This window comes from Microtus oregoni, unplaced genomic scaffold (genome assembly GCF_018167655.1).
Source record: "Microtus oregoni isolate MIOR12 unplaced genomic scaffold, Mior012 000006F_ref0000085, whole genome shotgun sequence".
In the NCBI taxonomy this organism is placed as follows: domain Eukaryota; kingdom Metazoa; phylum Chordata; class Mammalia; order Rodentia; family Cricetidae; genus Microtus; species Microtus oregoni.
The window spans coordinates 3,838,160-3,856,512 of NW_024543065.1; the positions used below are offsets into that span (position 1 = coordinate 3,838,160).

Genomic DNA, 18,353 nt, shown 5'->3' on the forward strand with positions numbered 1-18,353 from the left:
TTAAAATATTTTATCATTTCCCTCACCCTTCTACTCCCTCTACCTCCTCCAATCCCCGTCCCCCTCCATTCACGCTCAAATCCAAGTCATGGCCTCTTTTTGTGTCAGTGTTATTGTTTTGAGATATGTGTAATTTTGATATATATGCGTAGATATATAAGTAAAACCTGCTGAGTCCATTTAGTATTGCTTGTATGTATATGATTCCAGGGCTGTTTCTTTGGTACTGGTTAATCAATTAGGGGACTCTTCCTTGGGGAAGACTTCTTTTCCCTCTCAGCATTCCTTAGTTGACTATTCTTTTCTAAGGGTGTTAGTGTGGACATTGGTTTTATCATTGCTTAGGTCTTACTCAGCATACATATTACTAAGGTATCATGGATGTCATTTCCCTGTCATGTCTAGGGGACAATCTTGCAGCAGACTTCCTGGTCCTCTGGCTCTTTCTTACAGTCTTTCTGTCCCATCCTCCACCATGTTTCTTGCGCCTTAGGTGTGTGGGATTGTGTTGTAGGTGTATCAGTTGGCGCTTGGCACCCTATAACCATTTGTTCTCTTCATTTGGATCATTTGTAACTTTTGTAATGGGCTCTATCTGCAGCAATGCCAAGCTTCTTTCATGAGGTTGAGAAGCTGCAGTTTTCTAGGGATAAAAGAATAAGTATTTTGAATGCACTTAGGAGATATGCTGGTTTAGAAAAGTGGCAACGTTCTCTAAGATCCATAACCTCGCTAGCCATGGTGGGTGGATAGTTCCAGTAGCAGGCATGATTTCTCTCCTGTTAAGCAGGCCTTGAATCTAGTTAAACAGCTCTTTGTTACTGGTGAGATGGAAGTACCTCTTGCACCTTAATGTACAGTTATCGTCCCATGCTGCTCATCACAGTGGTTCAGAGGCGTCTCAGCTGGATAGTACTGTTGATTGCTCCCCACCCTTGGGTGCTAGCTAGTTCACAGGGAGGAGGCTTTAAGGACAAATCCAGTTCAATCCCTCCTAACCCCATGTCTGAAGTTTGTGGGTCTTCTGGGTGATAGGTCAGTGGCAACAGGAATACCCTCTATTGTTTGGGGAATCTCTTGGCCTCCTCTTACCAACACTTGAAATGTTTCTTATGTCTAGTACTGGAGTTTTTGTTAGTCTATTGCTCTTAGGGTAGTATTATTACCCAAGTGGCATAATGTCATTAAAACTATACATATACACATACATTTACATATATTATATGTAATTTTAGAAAAATATAAAATAATATGATACCTCATGGCTTATCTATAAACCCTTAGTGTTATTTATACCTATTCCCACCCTTTCCTTCTGTATTGATATTATCTTGTTAAATGTATTTAATTTTATTTTTTTCTTTCTCTTCTGGTATATGTATATAATATATTCTTTAAGATGCCTGACTTTTAAAATGTGCATATATTGAGTATTTAGCCTGAGCTTTCTGTAAATAAGATTTTCTCCCACCTACCAGCTTCGGTAGTAAAGTTTAAGGATGTCATGGAGGCATGTTGGTAGAAAAGAATTTATCCAGCAAAAACCTGCACTATGTCTACATCAGTGAGTAAATATGCTTTAATGGTTAGAAGAAAAACTTCGAATTTCCTCCAAATTGAAAAATACTGGCTGAGATAACCTCATGGCTGTGCTTCGCTGGTTCCTGTTTTTTTTTGACAAGTCTGCTGCTGTTGATTTTGCAAACTTGATTCAGTTGTAGTCGTGATGAGTCTGCATGTTTGCTTATGTAATGCGGAATTAAGTTTCTCTCTCCCATCTTGTTAATAGGAGAGTGATGTAGCTTTCATCCCCACCAGTGGTCTCAGTGGTGAAAATTTAATCACAAGATCACAGTCAAGTGAGCTCACGACATGGTATAAAGGTTCCTGTTTATTAGAACAGATTGGTAAGAGCACTGCTGCTATGCTGTTTTGATGTGATATAAACCTGATATTAATTATTATTTAGAGTTCTTTATGAGAGACACAATGTATATGAAAAAGCATAGAATTTGTAATTAGAGAAACTAGGCTTTCAGTTATGAAATCATGTGTTCTATTTAAAGTAATTCAGTGCTTTGAAGCCATGTTAGGAGGTTTGAGGTAGCCCTCCTTGTCTGATAGACTAGTTAGAATTAAATGAAGTAATATGTGGGAAATACGGTTTATAAATGTAAAGTATATGAATGACAGTCTTTACTGTTAATATTTACAAAATAATTTTTTTCTAGAAGCAGACAGTAATGGGCACTCTTGAGATAGTGGGAAAATAATTTTTTTGGGGGGGGGGGGCGGGTTGAAGGTGTTGGGAATCAAAACGAGGCCACTGTGTAAGCTGCGCTCATCCACTGAGCAATGTCCATGTTCCATAATTTAAATTCAAATGTTTGTGATTTTCTACCAGATTCCTTCAAGCCCCCTCAACGCTCCATTGACAAACCTTTTAGATTGTGTGTGTCGGACGTCTTCAAAGGTGAGTGCTGTGCTGCAGAGTGCCTGTGTCGTGCTGCCCGGCTACTCTTGGTGTCTCGTTTCCTTATTCCATCGTCTTTGGGTCCATCCTCTCTGCACGAGTGCAGGATGATCATCACACTGTCACTGATACCCGAACACCCTTCAGTTTACACACCACTTCCCACTTTGCATTCACCTGTCAGGGACAAAGAAACCTAAGCGTTATCTTCCTGTCCATAAACAAATTGGACAACTCATCATTTCCTATGGCTCACTGGGCACCTGCCACCAAGCCTGACAGCCTGAGTCCCGTCCCTTGGTCCCTCATGGCAGAAGGAGACAATCAACTCCTGAGCTTTTCTTCCGAGCATCACACACTTGAACGGCGGTGATTTCAGTCACCGCACTCAGAGACACTAAATATAATTTTAAAATTGATAAAATATATAAATATTTTAAGATCCCATTGGCTCTGTCTCCCCATTTCCATACTTTAATATCCCTTCCTTTCTTTGCCTGTTTCCTACCCACCTGTGTCAGTCTGAGTGAGACAGTATCACATAGACAAAGGGTAATTTAATATGAGAAATCAGAGCCATTAACTGTGATAAAAGACTAGTGATTAAGAAACTAGGAAATCTGTACCCTAGAACTGAGGGAGGCAAAAGTTCAGACTGGTGGAGAAGGTGTTATACTAAGTACCTAAGAATATGTCTAGCTTAAAAATATGTAGAAGACCCTATCTAGAAATCTATAGAAAGGTAATAGAATAAAAGATACAAACTAAGCCGGGCGGTGGTGGCGCACGCCTTTAATCCCAGCACTCGAGAAGCAGAGGCAAGTGGATCTCTGTGAATTCGAGGCCAGCCTGGTCTACAAGAGCTAGTTCCAGGACTGGCTCAAAAAACCAAAAAAAAAGATATGAAGTATTGGTAATATAAAGATGTCAGTAGTCTCCTAAATCTCCATTATCACACAGAAGTAGAGTGCATTTGCACTGAACTACTTTTACAGATTACTCTATGCCCACCCATAAGGCACCTGCTATGTTCCTTCCCCTACTCTGCATGGCATTCATTATTACAGTGCTGTCTCTGCTGGTTATTTGGTGAACCCTTGAAGGCAAGCAGAGTCTAGTCCAGTACCTGGCACAATGCACGCTTAGTGAATGAGTAAGGAATGAATGTGAGCAGAGGGATGGGAGGGAATTGAGGTAAGTCTCCAGAGAGGTGGTGCTAGCGGGAATATGATAGTGCTTCTCAAATGCCTGTTATCTCTTAGAAACACCTGAAGCAGTTGCTTTCTTCCTGCTCGCTCTTTGTGCAGCCTCCCAGCTTCTGCCTTGCTTGTTCCTTTTAGTGTGTCCTGAGGTGACACACACTCTCTAGTTCTGACTCCTGCTGTACTTAAATTTGCATTCTTTTTGATGATAGTTGTTGTCATAGCCATTGTGAGACTTTTTTCTTCCTGGTTTTCTTTGACCCACTTTCTCCTGCCACCTCATTTTTGTGACCTGAGTGTGTGGGCTTCATTTTCAGATTCCGAAATAGTGTTCTCATGTCTCCTTTCTCTTACTTTCCACGCTTTTCATAAAGGAATGTCCATAAGTTCCCCTACTGCCCACATTTATGTCTCTACCCTGAGCCTGTTACCTCAGCCTCAGAGTAGAGACTATAGATTGGCCACTTGACTCCACAGACATTTGAAGTTAAGCAAAGCTATTAATAGCATCTTATTGCTTAGTTCTCTGCCTCCCACCCTTTCTCACCAGAGCCTTGCATGTGCTGGGCCAGTGAGCTACACCCAGTGTGCCACCATGAATTCTTAGGTGCGCGGTTTTTCTGTTTATTTTAAATCACATTTGTGGCCCTTGAGTTCACTTGCTTTTGTCTTTCTCTTTACTGGGTTAAGTTTCTTATGGAACATGGCCTATTTCCTTCTCTTACCCTGGAGCTTAGTAGAATGCCTGCTGTTTAGTAATCATTCAATAAACATTTGGAAAAGAATGAACCTCTTTTTTTATAATATGAATAATTTCATTTGTAAGAAAAACTGGAATGTGAAGTGAGTGTGAATATTTAGAAGAGATACTAAGTTTCCAACATGATATTGATTGGTATTTAACTCCTGGCCTTTTGTACCTATGTAGGAAAGCAATGTCACAGTATTAATTTTCAGATAGCATTACTATTTGCTTCATATGCTGTTGGTATGTTTTTCAGATCAAGGATCTGGCTTTTGTGTGACTGGTAAAATTGAAGCTGGTTATGTCCAGACTGGTGACCGACTGTTAGCAATGCCACCCAATGAAACTTGTACTACAAAAGGTATGACCAGTGTGCAGCACGCTTTTGCCAACAGGTCTTGAGACAGCAGATCTCTTCTTCAGTAGTCTAGTTCTAACTCCAGAGTAAATATCCTCTTACTGAAATTGTAACTCACTGTCAAAATGATACTGACTGTTGAACACTATCATGTGAAAACATTAAACGATTTTTCTTCTGTTGTGGCACACGGCTGTGTGTACATCTGACATTCTAACCCTGGTAGTATTCTGTTTGGGGCACTGAGTCATAAAATCTGGTGTAAGACTGAGTCAGCTGTATACATACCAGACAGATACTTATAAAATTATAATTTGTAGAAGAAACTAAAGAATCCAGCCTGATAGTGTAGCTGGTCAGTAGCAGGCAGCTTGTCACCATGGAGTCTACATTTCAGAATCAAATGACAGCTTTGATCACATTTATACCTAGACATGATGCCCTTTGCTCACCCCTCCCTTTCTGTCTTTAAGGTAAATATAAGAGACCGACACAGAAAAGCTTAGTATTAAAGAGAAGTAGAGCTAACTTAAGTTGCCACCTCCACTGCTTCTTCAGAGGTGAACTGTGTGAGTTGATGATTGTTGATAACTATTTCCGTCCAAGTTTAGGCTTTCGTGTGTATATATTCTTATCTAAATTTAGCTTACAAAGTTCTCAGTTCTACTTAACCTTAATCTGACTTCTAGCTAATTCTGTGACTTCTGGGTAAAATGGAAGCTGTTTTATAATAGAATACTACTATTTATAGTAAGTATAAGCTGAAGTATAACCTTTTGGAAAGGTTAACATTTTAGTACACCCCTCTATTGCTCTTCATATACTTTGTGTTTATAGTTGTAAAGTTTATAGTTAGGAAGTTTATAACTTGGAGTGTACATTTTTAAAACTTTCAGTTTTAAAACTCTGCTGCCACTCTTTGCCCTGTCTTCCTACCCCACTCCCTCAGTGGTAGAGGTTGAATCTAATACCTGCTGGGCAGAAACACCATGAGTCACATCCTCCATTCTTGGTGTTTGGATAAGCAGTCTTGCTATGCCAGTCAGGCACTCCATCACCTAGGCCTCGGCTCTGTGGTCTTCCTGCCATCGCCCCTCATGTGCTGACATTCCTTCCATGTGTGAGCCACCATAGGTATTTTAAGAAATTGATAGATAACCTATTTAGGTAATATGCTCGACCTATATTTAAAGGTCATATGGGAACGACAGATTCCTTTTCCATGTGACCCTATTCTTGCATGCCAGAGGCCATGCCTATCCCGTTAGCTGAAAACTAATGTCTACTTTAAGAAGATCCACTTTCTGTAGCTCTGTTGTTTGCGTGTGCAGCTCTCTGCTCCTGCTTTTGAGGGGATTAAGGCCTACAGCACTGGCTGGCTGCAGAGGTGACTCAGCTGCTCAAGTTCACCTTGCCAACAAGAAGGGCTGTGTGTAGTTCCTAGAGCCCACATACAGGCTGCCATGGGCATTCGGTCCCAGTCTGGAGAGGCAGGCAAACTGCTCTGCGAAGTCCTGCCTTAAAACAAAACAACAGAACGGAATGAGATTGTTGGTGCCTGAGGAACAGCACCTGAGCTTGACCTCTGTTCTCCCTGTGAATGTACTGATTTGAATGCACGCATGCACACACACTCACACACTCACCAAAAACTAAAACACTTTGGAAATACTAATTTCTGTCTGCTAATGAGCTTTTTTTTTTTTAAGAATAAACTAAAAAAATTATTTTAAATAACCAGCAGCTGAGAGTTAAGAACATGGTCCCAAAATTACCACAGGCCTTAATATTGAGTCCCTGTGGTCACCTGTGAGAGCTGCACATTCCTTCCTGCTGTGTGCCTGTTCTCCATATGGAGACTCTGAGCTTTCCCTCTAGTCTGCAGTTCAGAGGCGCTCCTGCTCTGAGACTTGCCTTGGTCTCTGGGCAGTCCTAGCCCTTGGCTCTGCCCACTGTTTTCACTAGGTTTGCCAGAGGGAACTGTGTGCTCTTTGCTTTAAGTATGTGAGGTACACTTGTGATGCCCTGTTACTCCCAGAACGGAGGTGTGTGACTCACATCAGAAAGCAGCAACTCTAGTGACAGCAAATTTAAGCCTAGTAGCTTGTGCCTATAACCCCAGCCTTGGAAAACTAGGAAGGGAGGATTGCAGTTTTTTCAGGGCCTTTTTAGACTACAGTGTGAGTTGGTGGCCAGCCTGGGATGCCTGAATAAAGCCCTAAAACACAAATGACAAAAACATATCAAGTGTCTCGAGTATTCAAAGAAAAAAAAAAGCAAAGAAAGCCCCTTTAATAATGTCTGACCAAGGAGAAAGCCTACAGAAAATAGGTGTGGGACAAGAATGTGGTTGGGAGGAAGAAGAAACAATGTTAAGTATTTTGGAAAATTGGCCATTAAATATGAAAAGCCCTTTAAAAATATTAAGACAAAGACAGTTTCTATTTTATTAGATCAACTACTTCATATTTTCAAGTCTCCATTTCCTAGTAGACACATATAGCCATTTTTGATTACATTTAAAAATTAAATGTAATTAGTTGATATTTGACTGATATTTAAAATAATCAATTTTGCATTTAAATTACTAATTTTCGAAGCCAAGAATATTGTTCTAAAAGAGCATCTCACATAAGGCCCAAAAATATGATTTTATGAAGAAATAAAGGGATTATATTTTATTAAAAATAAATCAGTGCAGAACAGTTCTACCATGACTGGCCTGCACACTGTCTATTAGAAGGCACAACTTCCAGCAGAAAAGGAATTTAACCCATAAGTCTAACCCATAAAATGAAAACATAGGATTTGTTTCAAAAGCCATGGAATAAGGAAACTTATTCCTAAATACAGCCCTGAGGATTTGCTCTCAGGGCTGTTCTGAGGTGATTGGGTATACCTATATAATATATTAGGAATGTGGTGATTTTTAAGTTAGGTTTTATTGCTGTTTTCTTACTCTGTCTCTCCTGCAGTGAATCATGGTGTGCAGACTCTGGGAAGAAGTTGTCTTTGAGCAAGAATAGTTAAGGGCTAGATGGGTGGACTCTCAAAGGCTCTGACTGAACACGGGCTTCATTCGGGTCATTCTCTAATTGAAAACAAAGTTTTCCCGGTATGAGGATACACTTTTAGAGTCCCAGAATCCAGGAATGAAAGACAGGAGGATCAAAGAGTTCAAGGCCAGGCTAGGATATGCCTTGGGACTTCCTTGGGAAAGATGAGAGGGAGGGAAGGCAGCTCAAGAGAATAAGATATTTCCAGCCACCTTTGCCAGTCCTATATTTTATGTCACTAGGTGTAAGTTAATAATTTGGACTACTTAACTGTGCCTGCACCCATGAATATAGTAGCAGTGTTTGAATGAAGTCTGCTGGGAGACTGTTGCTTAATCGTGTAAGTGAGTTTGAAATATTTGATAGATTTGCCCAGCCTGCTGTGGACAAATACCAGCCATTGTGTTTAGGGTGATGCTCTAGAGCATCAAGTCTAGGGGAACTGTGCTTCCTCCAACGCCGGGTCCACTTCTCACTCCTAACCCATTCAAATTGAAAACGACAAGTACAGTGATGAGCACACAGCACCACACTCCCTGGGCTGTTATGGCTTCGTGCAGAGGTATTTCACTGTAGGCTTTGGTTTTTACTCATTTCCAGGAATCACTCTGCATGATGAACCTGTTGACTGGGCAGCAGCGGGCGATCACGTTAGTCTTACTGTGGTTGGGATGGATATCATCAAAATCAAGTGAGTAAGGAAATGAGTTTAGACAGCCATTGTATCAGACACAGGATACATGTATCGGAGTGCATGAGCTTTGCAATCCACTGGTTATGTTTTAGCCAGAATTTTATTTGGCCAAACGTAATTTTAGCAAATGCCATCTAAAATGGAGTTAATTCATGTTGACACACACGCCTCCTGTGCTGAGGTGAACGCTGTAATGCAGGAAGCTGTGCTGTAGTTTGGGATGGGTGGTCCTTAGAACACATTCCTATTTGCTTAATTATTTTAGTTTCTTTACAAGTGATCTTCTTCGTGCTCATCCATTCTTACTCTCTTTCTCTATTATAGTGTTGGCTGCATATTTTGTGGCCCCAAAGAACCTATCAAAGCTTGCACTCGCTTCAGAGCCCGGATCCTCATCTTCAATATTGAAGTTCCTATAACCAAAGGATTTCCTGTAAGTTTCCTGTATGAGGTCCTTGCTTCTGTGAACTCAGAGAAGTCCTAACTCACCTTAAAATGTGCCAATCGTTTCAAAGCCACATCTTTTCTAATTTAAAAAAATAAGTTACACTTTGAAAATACTTCTTTTGTTTCTTATTTTTCTATTATTTATTTTCCATGTATGGGTGTCTGTCCACACGTATGTCTGCACACCATGAGTATGCCCACAGAGCCCAAAAGAGCATCAGATCCCCTGGTACTGAGTTACAGACAATTATGGGAATCAAACCCAGGTTCTCTGGAAAAGCAGCCAGTGTTTTTAACCTGAGGCACCTCTCCAGCCCTTATTTTGATTCTTGAGTCTGAGAACTTTTTCAAGAGAGGATACTTCATAATCAGTTGATTCAAACTGATAATAACATAGTTTTTACGGGGAAAATGCTAGACTTTTTACTGGGTAGTAAAGCTTACATAGCATTTTTAATTTAGATACTTCTGTTTTGTTTAATATACTTATTTTTGGTATTTCTAAGTATAAAGGTGATAGATTAGTTTTAAAGGTTAGAAAGTCACACAAATACAGAAAATAAGAGTATTCTGTGTTTGCAAATCCTTAGATGTCTGCTGTTTTGACTTGATGGTGTGTTCATGCTCGCGCACTATCCACCTGACGTGTGCACACCGAGATTGCAGGTGTGTCCCGAGCTCTGTCACATTGGTGAACTCCGACTGCTCTGCAGGGTGCAGTTGGCCAGCCCACTGCTGCTTCACTGTGGGATGGGGACCTTTTCATGGTGCTTTTTATCCCAGAGAGACATTACTTGAGGATTTCTTATTTCCTGTGTGATTTTCTTCTCAGAGACTTAAGGCCACACTCTCATGTTGTTACAGACAGGCAGTTCTTTCCCCGTGTAGTACATGTGGTGTAGACACTTGTGACAGCAAACCTGTGTCTCAGTGGGTTTGAAGGTGAAAGTCACTTTTACCATGCAGTGTTCTTGTTTTTATAAATTCAGAAAAACCGTTACTTACATAAATATACACTATTTGTTTCAAATCGAGATCTTATTCTAATCTAGAAAGATATACACCAGAATTTAATAATCACATTTATTTTCTTTTTATTCTGAGCCTGGGAGCTTTTTCAGGAGAAAAAAAAAATGAAGTAAGCAGGAATAGTAATTGATCTTTCAAGTTTTTAAAGTCCATGATAGTGTTTGAGAAACCAGGAAGAAATTTAATTAGGACATTCAAATTCATTTTATGATTATATATCTATGAAGTCATCATATGTTTTGTGATTCTTATTTTTATATCAATGTAGTCACTTCTTACCTATAGCAGTTTTTAAAAAAATAAGCATCAAATGAAGCTTTTCAACTGCTTTACGAGACTCTGCTGCATATCAGAATGTGATTGGGAAACATGGTTATATCTACCTACTTGGATAGAAAGAAATTAACAAAGTCCTTCTTAAACAATTAAAATTACTAGTTAGCAATTCTGATAATAGTACATACAGAGGTAAATGTAAATTTCCCTTCGTTGTTATGACAGCTTTATACTGTAAGATTGATTAAATTTTAATTTATAGTTTATTTTAATTATAGTTCCATCATTAAGTATGTAACTCAGTATATTGTCGTATGGGCTAACCATCACTGCTGTCCATCCCAAGAGCACCATCACCCCAAACTAACCCTGTAGCCATCTCTGAGTGGACTGAGAAGTGTGGCCTATTCAGAGGTTATTTTCTGATTCTCTTCGTGTCCTACAATGTAATAACTTTTTAATTCTGGAGAAATCCAGTTTATTTTTCTTATCTGTACCTTTGGTGTCATGTCCATGAGCTAAGGGCCAAAGCCAACATCATGAAGCCTTTGTCTGTTTTCTTTAAGAGCCTTGCAGTTTACCTGATGTGGTTGTTAGTTTCATATATGATGTTCGACAAAACTTTGTTGTCATTCCCTTACATTTGCTCATCCAGTTTCCTAGCAACATCTGTTGAAAACAAAGCCTCTTATATCCCCAGTAACCAACATAGGCACATTTATTGAATATCAAATCACATATATTCACTGATATTTTTAGCAGGCTACTTAAGGAAAATTTTTATTTGTTGCCTAACATTATAGTTTAATGAGGCATTAGATGACTTGGCTCAGTCCCTGCTGCCCTTAGATCAGTGTATTTCAGACTTCAAGAGTGTTAAAGATTTTATTAGAAAGCTGATTGTAAACATGTATATGGAACTCATAATAGGGAGAGACCATACTCAGCACCGTGTTCAACACATACCTTCTCTGTATGTAATTTGTTAATGTTTGTAGCTCATGAGATACACAGGACAGAATTGCCTCACGTCAAGTTTCTCTTCTTAGATGAGTCTATAATAGAGTTTGAGAAATGCTTTGAGTTTTCAGAGTTGTAAGAGTTCTGGACCTGTGTTAGCATTGTCCATATTTTCAGACAGAGTAGAGACTTGCATGAGGTTGTCACTAGGTAAACAATAACAGTGAAGCCAGGACCCAGGCTTTCATCATTTCCGCTGTGAAATGTGATAGCTTCCCGTTGGCACAGTGCTGTAGATTTAGATTAGGAATGAGTTTGATTTTACATATACTATTCATTAAGACATCAAGATATTATACAATAATTTTCTTGATTGTAAATAGATTGTTTTAGTTAATATACGGTGCTGTGGAGAGAAAAGGAAAAATCAAATGTAGCCCCATATTTCCACAACCCACTTGTTAGTCGTGATGTTACAGCTCAGCAAATAATAGGAGAAACTCAGTGAGGTTCATGTGCCCCTTTTCTTTGATATGTGGTAGGCCATAAAGACCTTGTGTGTGAGGTGAGTGTGGGAATCTGGTCCTGAAGAGGTTTCTTACATACTTACGTTACAGTGAATAGTTTAGGACCTGCAGTCATTGACTATGGAATTGTTCTCACCACTCCAGCTGTGACACCCTCTGCTCAGGACTTCCTTGTATTGAAATCTTTGCATTTCACATCATTGAGTATCATTGAAAAAGAAGACCAGTTGACCTATTTGAAGTACTGGAGTTTCAGTGTGCCATTACTGTTGTAGATAGGACTTTCAGAAGCTCCCCAAGTCTAGGTCTGCACATCTGCAGCCCCTAGCACCATCTTCCTTTGGATGGAGCCCTGACCTAGTACACACTGTGCAGGCACTTTCCCTCTGAGCTACAGCCTGGGCTTGCTTTTCTCTTTTCAGCAAGTGCAAGCTATTTTGGTTAGAAATTCTAGATAGGAAGTATCTGTTTCTACAACTGAACGGCTCAAACTAATGTTTGCAAACCCTTTAAAGTAGGCAGCCTCCTGGGAATATGGTCTACTGTTCTCACACTGTAGACGTACTGGGAGCACACTCAGGGCTTATTATTTGAATAAGAATATCGGTCTGCATTCTGACTTTGATTGCTATCCACCAAAGCTTCTCCCTTTCTTCATAAAAGCTTTTCTTGTAAAACAGAAGATTGCATCCATGTGATTTCTGGAGGACTCTTGGTAGCCGACATGGGAAGAGACGGCGATTTATAGCTTTCACTGACTGAGGTGTGAAATTCAAGCTTCTATGAAGCTCCATGGCCATATTACCTGACAGAACTTTTTGCTCTTTCTTTCATGTGAAAACATAGTCGACAGAACTTAGTGTATGATCTACTGATCTAACGTCGTGCCAGAGCAGGAGTGTTCAGGGTAGGATGGCCACAGAGAGCGTGATGTATCAAATCTTCCGTTATCTGATGTTTCCATGTGCTGGGTACTGTTAATACAAGGTGCCATGTGATCATCCTCATTGTAGTGTGTGGAGCTTCAGTAAGGGACTTTGCAGGTAGACAAGTCAAGGAGCTTGGCCCAGGTAAAAGTGATCTGAATGTATGTCTGTTAGACTTTAAACCCAGTCTAATCTCCTATAGAAATAAAACTACTACCTGTCACACAATGCTTGGTACTCAGGTATGCTTACAAATGTTGCTGCTTTCCCCTTTATCTCTTTCGATTTATAAGAACTTTTGTTCTTTTTGCCCAAGAGTGGATGTAGTGATCACTACTGAACATGACAGATCCCCTCCCTCATGATTCATGATGAAACAGTTCACTTGTTGAACTTCTGTGCTTCTGAGCACTTTATCTCATCCCGTTGATTTCTCATCACAATGCTCTGAAGTCTGTTTTACCACCAAGGACTAGCTGACCTACAGACAGATAAAATAAAAGGCTTGGAATTCAGGCTTAGATGCTTTCCCTGCTGTTCCTTATGATGTCACCATGGCTGTAAGTGTTGTAAACAATATCTGCTTTTTAGCCTTTGCAATAATCCCAAGGTACTGTTCTCTTCACCCTTGCAGTGGAAAAGGGAACAGAAGGCTCTGCAGCCTGCTAAAGTTTACCCTGAGTGCAGGGTAAATACGAAGGAGCACCTCGCTAGTGGAGGCTGGGTGGGGGCTGCTGGACTGAGTGTAATTAATCGTGTGCCGAAAGGAAAGGCTGCAATTGCTACGGCGAATAGTTCTCAGTGTGGCCTTCTTTGGTTTGCTTCAGGTGCTGTTACACTACCAAACCGTCAGCGAGCCTGCTGTGATTAAGCGATTGATCAGTGTCCTAAACAAAAGTACTGGTGAAGTCACAAAGAAAAAGCCTAAGTAAGTGTTTCAATGGAGAAATCATAAACACTAACAGTGTAAGCAAATTCCTTACAGATAAGCTCATGTATGTACTGAGGGAAATGGAATCCAGTTTTTCACCAGTTAGCTTTTAGTGACGTGTGTGTGTGTGTGTATTAATAAACATTTAAGGGATGGAGACAGTTCAGTTGGTAAAGTGGGTGCTTGCTGTTCAAGTTTGATCCTCAGAACCCATGGAAGAAAGCTAGGTGACCTAATATCCACTTGTAATGGCAGCATCCAGGAGGCAGAGCCAAGTTCACTAAGGTTCACCGGCCTACCAGCCTAGCACAATTGGCAAGTTCGTTGAGAGCCCATGTCAAAGAACAAGATGAATAGTGCTGAGGAATGTTATCCAAGACTGACCTGCACCTTCCCGTGCCTGAACACCCATGTGTACGTTCACCTACACACATGTGCATCATACAAACACCTACATAAATGTTTAAGCTCTAGTTTAGGAATGTTAGATGTGATTAAAGTTATGTATGATGGTGATATGAATTATAAAAAAAAATGTAAGTACAGATGTATATGTATGTTTTAAGCACAGATACTGATGGACCAAAGACAAAAGCTAGTCCTGTGTTCTTAAAGAGAATTTTAACTTGCCTGTCACTTGTTCCAGATTTCAGTCTCATGCTTTTCTAATTTTGTCACCTGCTCAATGAGCTTGTCCCCTAGCCTAAGAAAAAAGTTTCTGCATATTCTCTAGCACCTTCCTTTCTCCCGTCTACATGGTAGGTGATCATGTTGGTTTTCTTATTATCCTTAGTATCCAGGCTGAGGTCTGCACAGCTCTTCTTTGCCTGACACAGGAAGTACTGTCTGAGAAACTAAGCATACTTTAAATAAAATAAAATAATGCAAGTGCGTATTTCAGAATACAGATCTAATTCAGTAGAGTTGAAGGCTGTCCTAGTTTGGTTGGCTGCCAGCACTTTGGGGTTTCCCTCATCTTGAGCCCCATGGGGAATCCCACCCAAAATCCCCTTTTTTGCCGTTGAATATTCTCACCGTTTGCACCTGGGTAAGAGGTCCAGGGTGCCCAATGGGTTAATTGGATGAGTGCCAGCTAAGAGGACTGAAGGCAGTCTGCTCCTCAGGAGGAAAGGACTGCCTGCAAGTCTCTTGAAGGAGGCACATTGCTGGAGCCCTTAGCTAGCTTCCATGTCAGTGTTTGCCGTGATGCTCTGGGAAACACCACAGAACTATAAGGATGGCATTTCTCAAGATCCATATTTTCTAGACTTTGTCATGAGTGTTTTCCCGTGACTTATCCCTCAGCAGTCACATGAATCAGCAAAGGGACACAAAGCTTGCAAGTGGCAGAGACAAGATTCTACCCTACTCAGTGGCTCTCATAAATGCTCGTCTCTGTGGGATTGTTTGTGTCTGGGTTGTATGACAATTATTTGGAGAACTTTTCAGTTGAAATGGGCTCATCTTATCTTCTTGAATTTTCCTTCACTGAGCCTGCTGCTGAATCTTTAGTATAATATATGCAGCGTGTATGAAGGCCAAGGGTGACTCATTAGAACTGTGAAAATAAATAACGACATTTTAAAAGAGGATTAGATTTAGTATCTTGATAAACTGTGTGTTATTCCCTCTATTAGATAACTAAACTTCTAGATTTCTTCCGGGAATGATTAGAATGGGTGCTTGAGCATTTAGGGGATAGGATGTGTTTTTATATTGGTTCACATGCATGCAGGCTCGGCACGTGAGTGAGCGCGTGCACACACATATACACCCCTACTCCTACCTGACATCTTCCTAATGGTTCTTAAATCTAGAATTACCCTTGTTCATTTTAACCCAGAAAATTTCAAAGGTATATCCTTGAATTTAAAGCATACACACATGCAACTTTCTTTCCTGGATTGGAAGACTGAGTTGATATACGGCTTGGGTGTGGACTGCTCACTTCTCAGGGGCTCACTCCCGTATCCATCGGTCCCTTCTCTTTCCTCCACTCCTAACAGGCTGCTCACCAAGGGCCAGAATGCACTGGTAGAGCTGCAGACACAGAGACCAGTGGCTCTGGAGCTCTACAAAGACTTCAAGGAGCTGGGGAGGTTTATGCTGCGGTATAGCGGTTCCACCATCGCTGCTGGTGTTGTCACTGAGGTACAGAAGCCACTGACTTTGTCCATAGTTAATCTTGTCTTTTTCACCTTTTCTGGGGATTGCAGAGATCTTATGGCTTAAGGGAACACACGATAGTGGAACAAGAAATTAAAATTTATACTACAATAGTCTCTAAATGATGAGAAGAGAAACATATTATATATGTGGGGTCAAATAAATTGGGGGGGGTCTTGTTTAATAGAAGAAACTATTATTTTTCTTTAAATTACTGGCTTTCAGTGTATTTGAATTAATTCATTCAAAAATTTGAATTAATGTAGTTGTTACATTTTCTTAAGCATAATTTTTTTTCCATTTTTTGAGACAGGGTTTCTCTGGAAACAGTCCCTGGCTATCCTGAAACTCTTTTTGTAGACCAGGCTGGCCTCAGACTCACAGAGATCCACCTGCCTCTGCCTCCCAAGTGCTGGGATTAAAGTCGTGTGTCACTACCACCGCCTGGTTTATATATGATAGAGTATGTTGACATTTTGAAGGAAATAGCCAGAACTGAACCAGGAAATTTCAGTAATTTGGATTTTCTTCTGTATGCCCATAACTAATATGAACAGTTTAGCTTAGAAAACAAATGAGTAGCATGACAGGGGAAGGGGAAAATAGTGAAGGAAAAAGAAAAGCTTATTTCACTGTCCCCTGATTTTGTTGCTGTTATTCTTGTAAAGGGTCTGAAATGATAGCAGCACTTTTTTCTTTCTTCTGCAGATAAAAGAGTGACGGGTCCACCATGTTCCAAATGCAGAGACAGTCAGCCATGGAGGCGTCCAGTGTCAGCTGTGGAGACAGTGTGCAGTTGATAATGTCTTGTAGGCGAGGAAATTAAAGCTATAATTAGCTGCCAAGAAGTATTAATAATAATCACTCCTGCAAAAGTTTCAAGTTGCCACCTGACAAAGAAAGACCAATATTATACTTCCATTTCAAAAGTTTTTCCCTTTGGGGGGAGGGTAGTAAAATGTATCTGTTTTCCTGAGACTTGTGGGATTATAGGAGGATACTTAAATTATGAAACGGACTCAACTTTTGGCCAAACCAAAACAGTCTTTGTTTTCTCTTTTCAGTCTTCTGTGAATGTGTTAAGGAAGGGCATCTAACTGGGGCTTTTGATGTAGTCAGTCTCTGACCTGGTGCTTTTTCACGTTAACACTAAGAAAAGATTTGCTGATGGTAAATCTACTTGCTATCTCTTCTGTGTTGAAAATGCGAATGTCCCTCCCGTTTAACAAGTCTACTTCAGAAGTGTCATTGAGGGGACTGAAAGCTGTCCTTAGGTCACTAAGGTATTATTTAAGTTGACAAACCAGCTAATAAAACGCCTTAGCAAAAATGTGTTGTTTTCCTTAAGCATTCACGAGGGAGTCTACCCCATCACCAAATGAGACCCCGCTGCTTTGTGGGATCTTTTCACCTAAGCATTTTCTGACTGACATGGTTTTGACTTTTTATGCTAATGGTAAATCAAGCTGAGTCTTAGTCACTTCAACCCTACCTTGGGTTTGCTCTTCTGTGGGATTAATTACTGACTACATCTGGTCTTCTCTGCTCCCTATGAAAGACTCAGGCTTTTCTTCAGTGTTTCAACAACCAATTTGAAGGTTTATCGACTTAATATGGATTTTTGGACCATTTCCTGAGTCTAACGAAATTTAGGTTAGATGTTGTTCTGAAGCAAGTCTGGGATTGAAGGACTCACTATCATAGACTTCAGAAATTAGAAAAGGCATGATATTGATGGATTTGCAAATTCAATAGCTCCTCTTTTTCTTGCTTTTTAATTTATTTCCTTGGATTTTGCTATATTTTCTTTATTTTTTTTTCTTTTGCCAGATTTTTGCTAGAAAAAAAATTTTTTTTCCTTTCTTTTTTTTGGGGGGGGAGGGGTATGGCCTAGGTCATCGTTGAACTTGCTGTATAGCCCAAGCAACTCCAAAATTTGGTCCTCTGGCTTTCATCCTTCAGGTCCTGGAATTCCAGGTGTATAGCACCCCATCTGACTGCTGCTGCATAAGCGAATAGCATCCTTATGGTCACCTGCACAGATCCTGATCGTGCTGCTGGGTGGAGTTCCTGGGTGATTGCACTCATGTGTAATTGTTTAATAAAGAGCATTTGTGTAGCTCTCAGCAGAGATGGATCTTGCTAAGACAGAAGTGTCCTAGTCATATGTTATTTAGAAACTGTATAGATACTTATAGAAAACAACCTTGACTTGACTTGAGTAAGAAATCATTTTGACTCACTTAACTGAAGCAGAGTAACCCTAGCTTTGAATTAGTCTAGGAGGGGCAATTTTCATGACCTGTGCCGGGATGCAGTTTTGCTTGCCTTACTTTGGTGTTAGTTTGCCCCTGAGACCCATAGACTCTTCTGCAAGACCGGGCTGTAGATAGGATGTAGTGGTTCTCAAACCCTCCATCCCCAGCAAGGACAGGTCAAAGGACCATATTTTGGGAAAGCCATAGAAACATTGACCATAATTAGAATTGTCCCTGGGACATATTCCCAGCACTGGAGTGAATAGAACATATAGCAGAACTGAGAGTTGTAGGGTGTTAAAGTT

At 40.3% G+C, this 18,353-nt stretch overlaps 1 protein-coding gene across 1 annotated transcript in view; it reads left to right on the forward strand.

The window, feature by feature from the left end:
• Hbs1l (HBS1 like translational GTPase) overlaps positions 1-17,919 on the forward strand; it is a 71,027-nt gene extending 53,108 nt beyond the window's left edge. Inside the window, exons 11-18 of the mRNA XM_041653459.1 lie at positions 1,790-1,907; positions 2,405-2,473; positions 4,677-4,781; positions 8,435-8,525; positions 8,853-8,961; positions 13,521-13,621; positions 15,631-15,775; positions 16,499-17,919. Coding sequence (XP_041509393.1) covers positions 1,790-1,907; positions 2,405-2,473; positions 4,677-4,781; positions 8,435-8,525; positions 8,853-8,961; positions 13,521-13,621; positions 15,631-15,775; positions 16,499-16,510 — 750 coding nt within the window. The 3' untranslated portion in view covers positions 16,511-17,919. The remainder of the gene's footprint in view (positions 1-1,789; positions 1,908-2,404; positions 2,474-4,676; positions 4,782-8,434; positions 8,526-8,852; positions 8,962-13,520; positions 13,622-15,630; positions 15,776-16,498) is intronic.
• Positions 17,920-18,353: the final 434 nt, after the last annotated feature.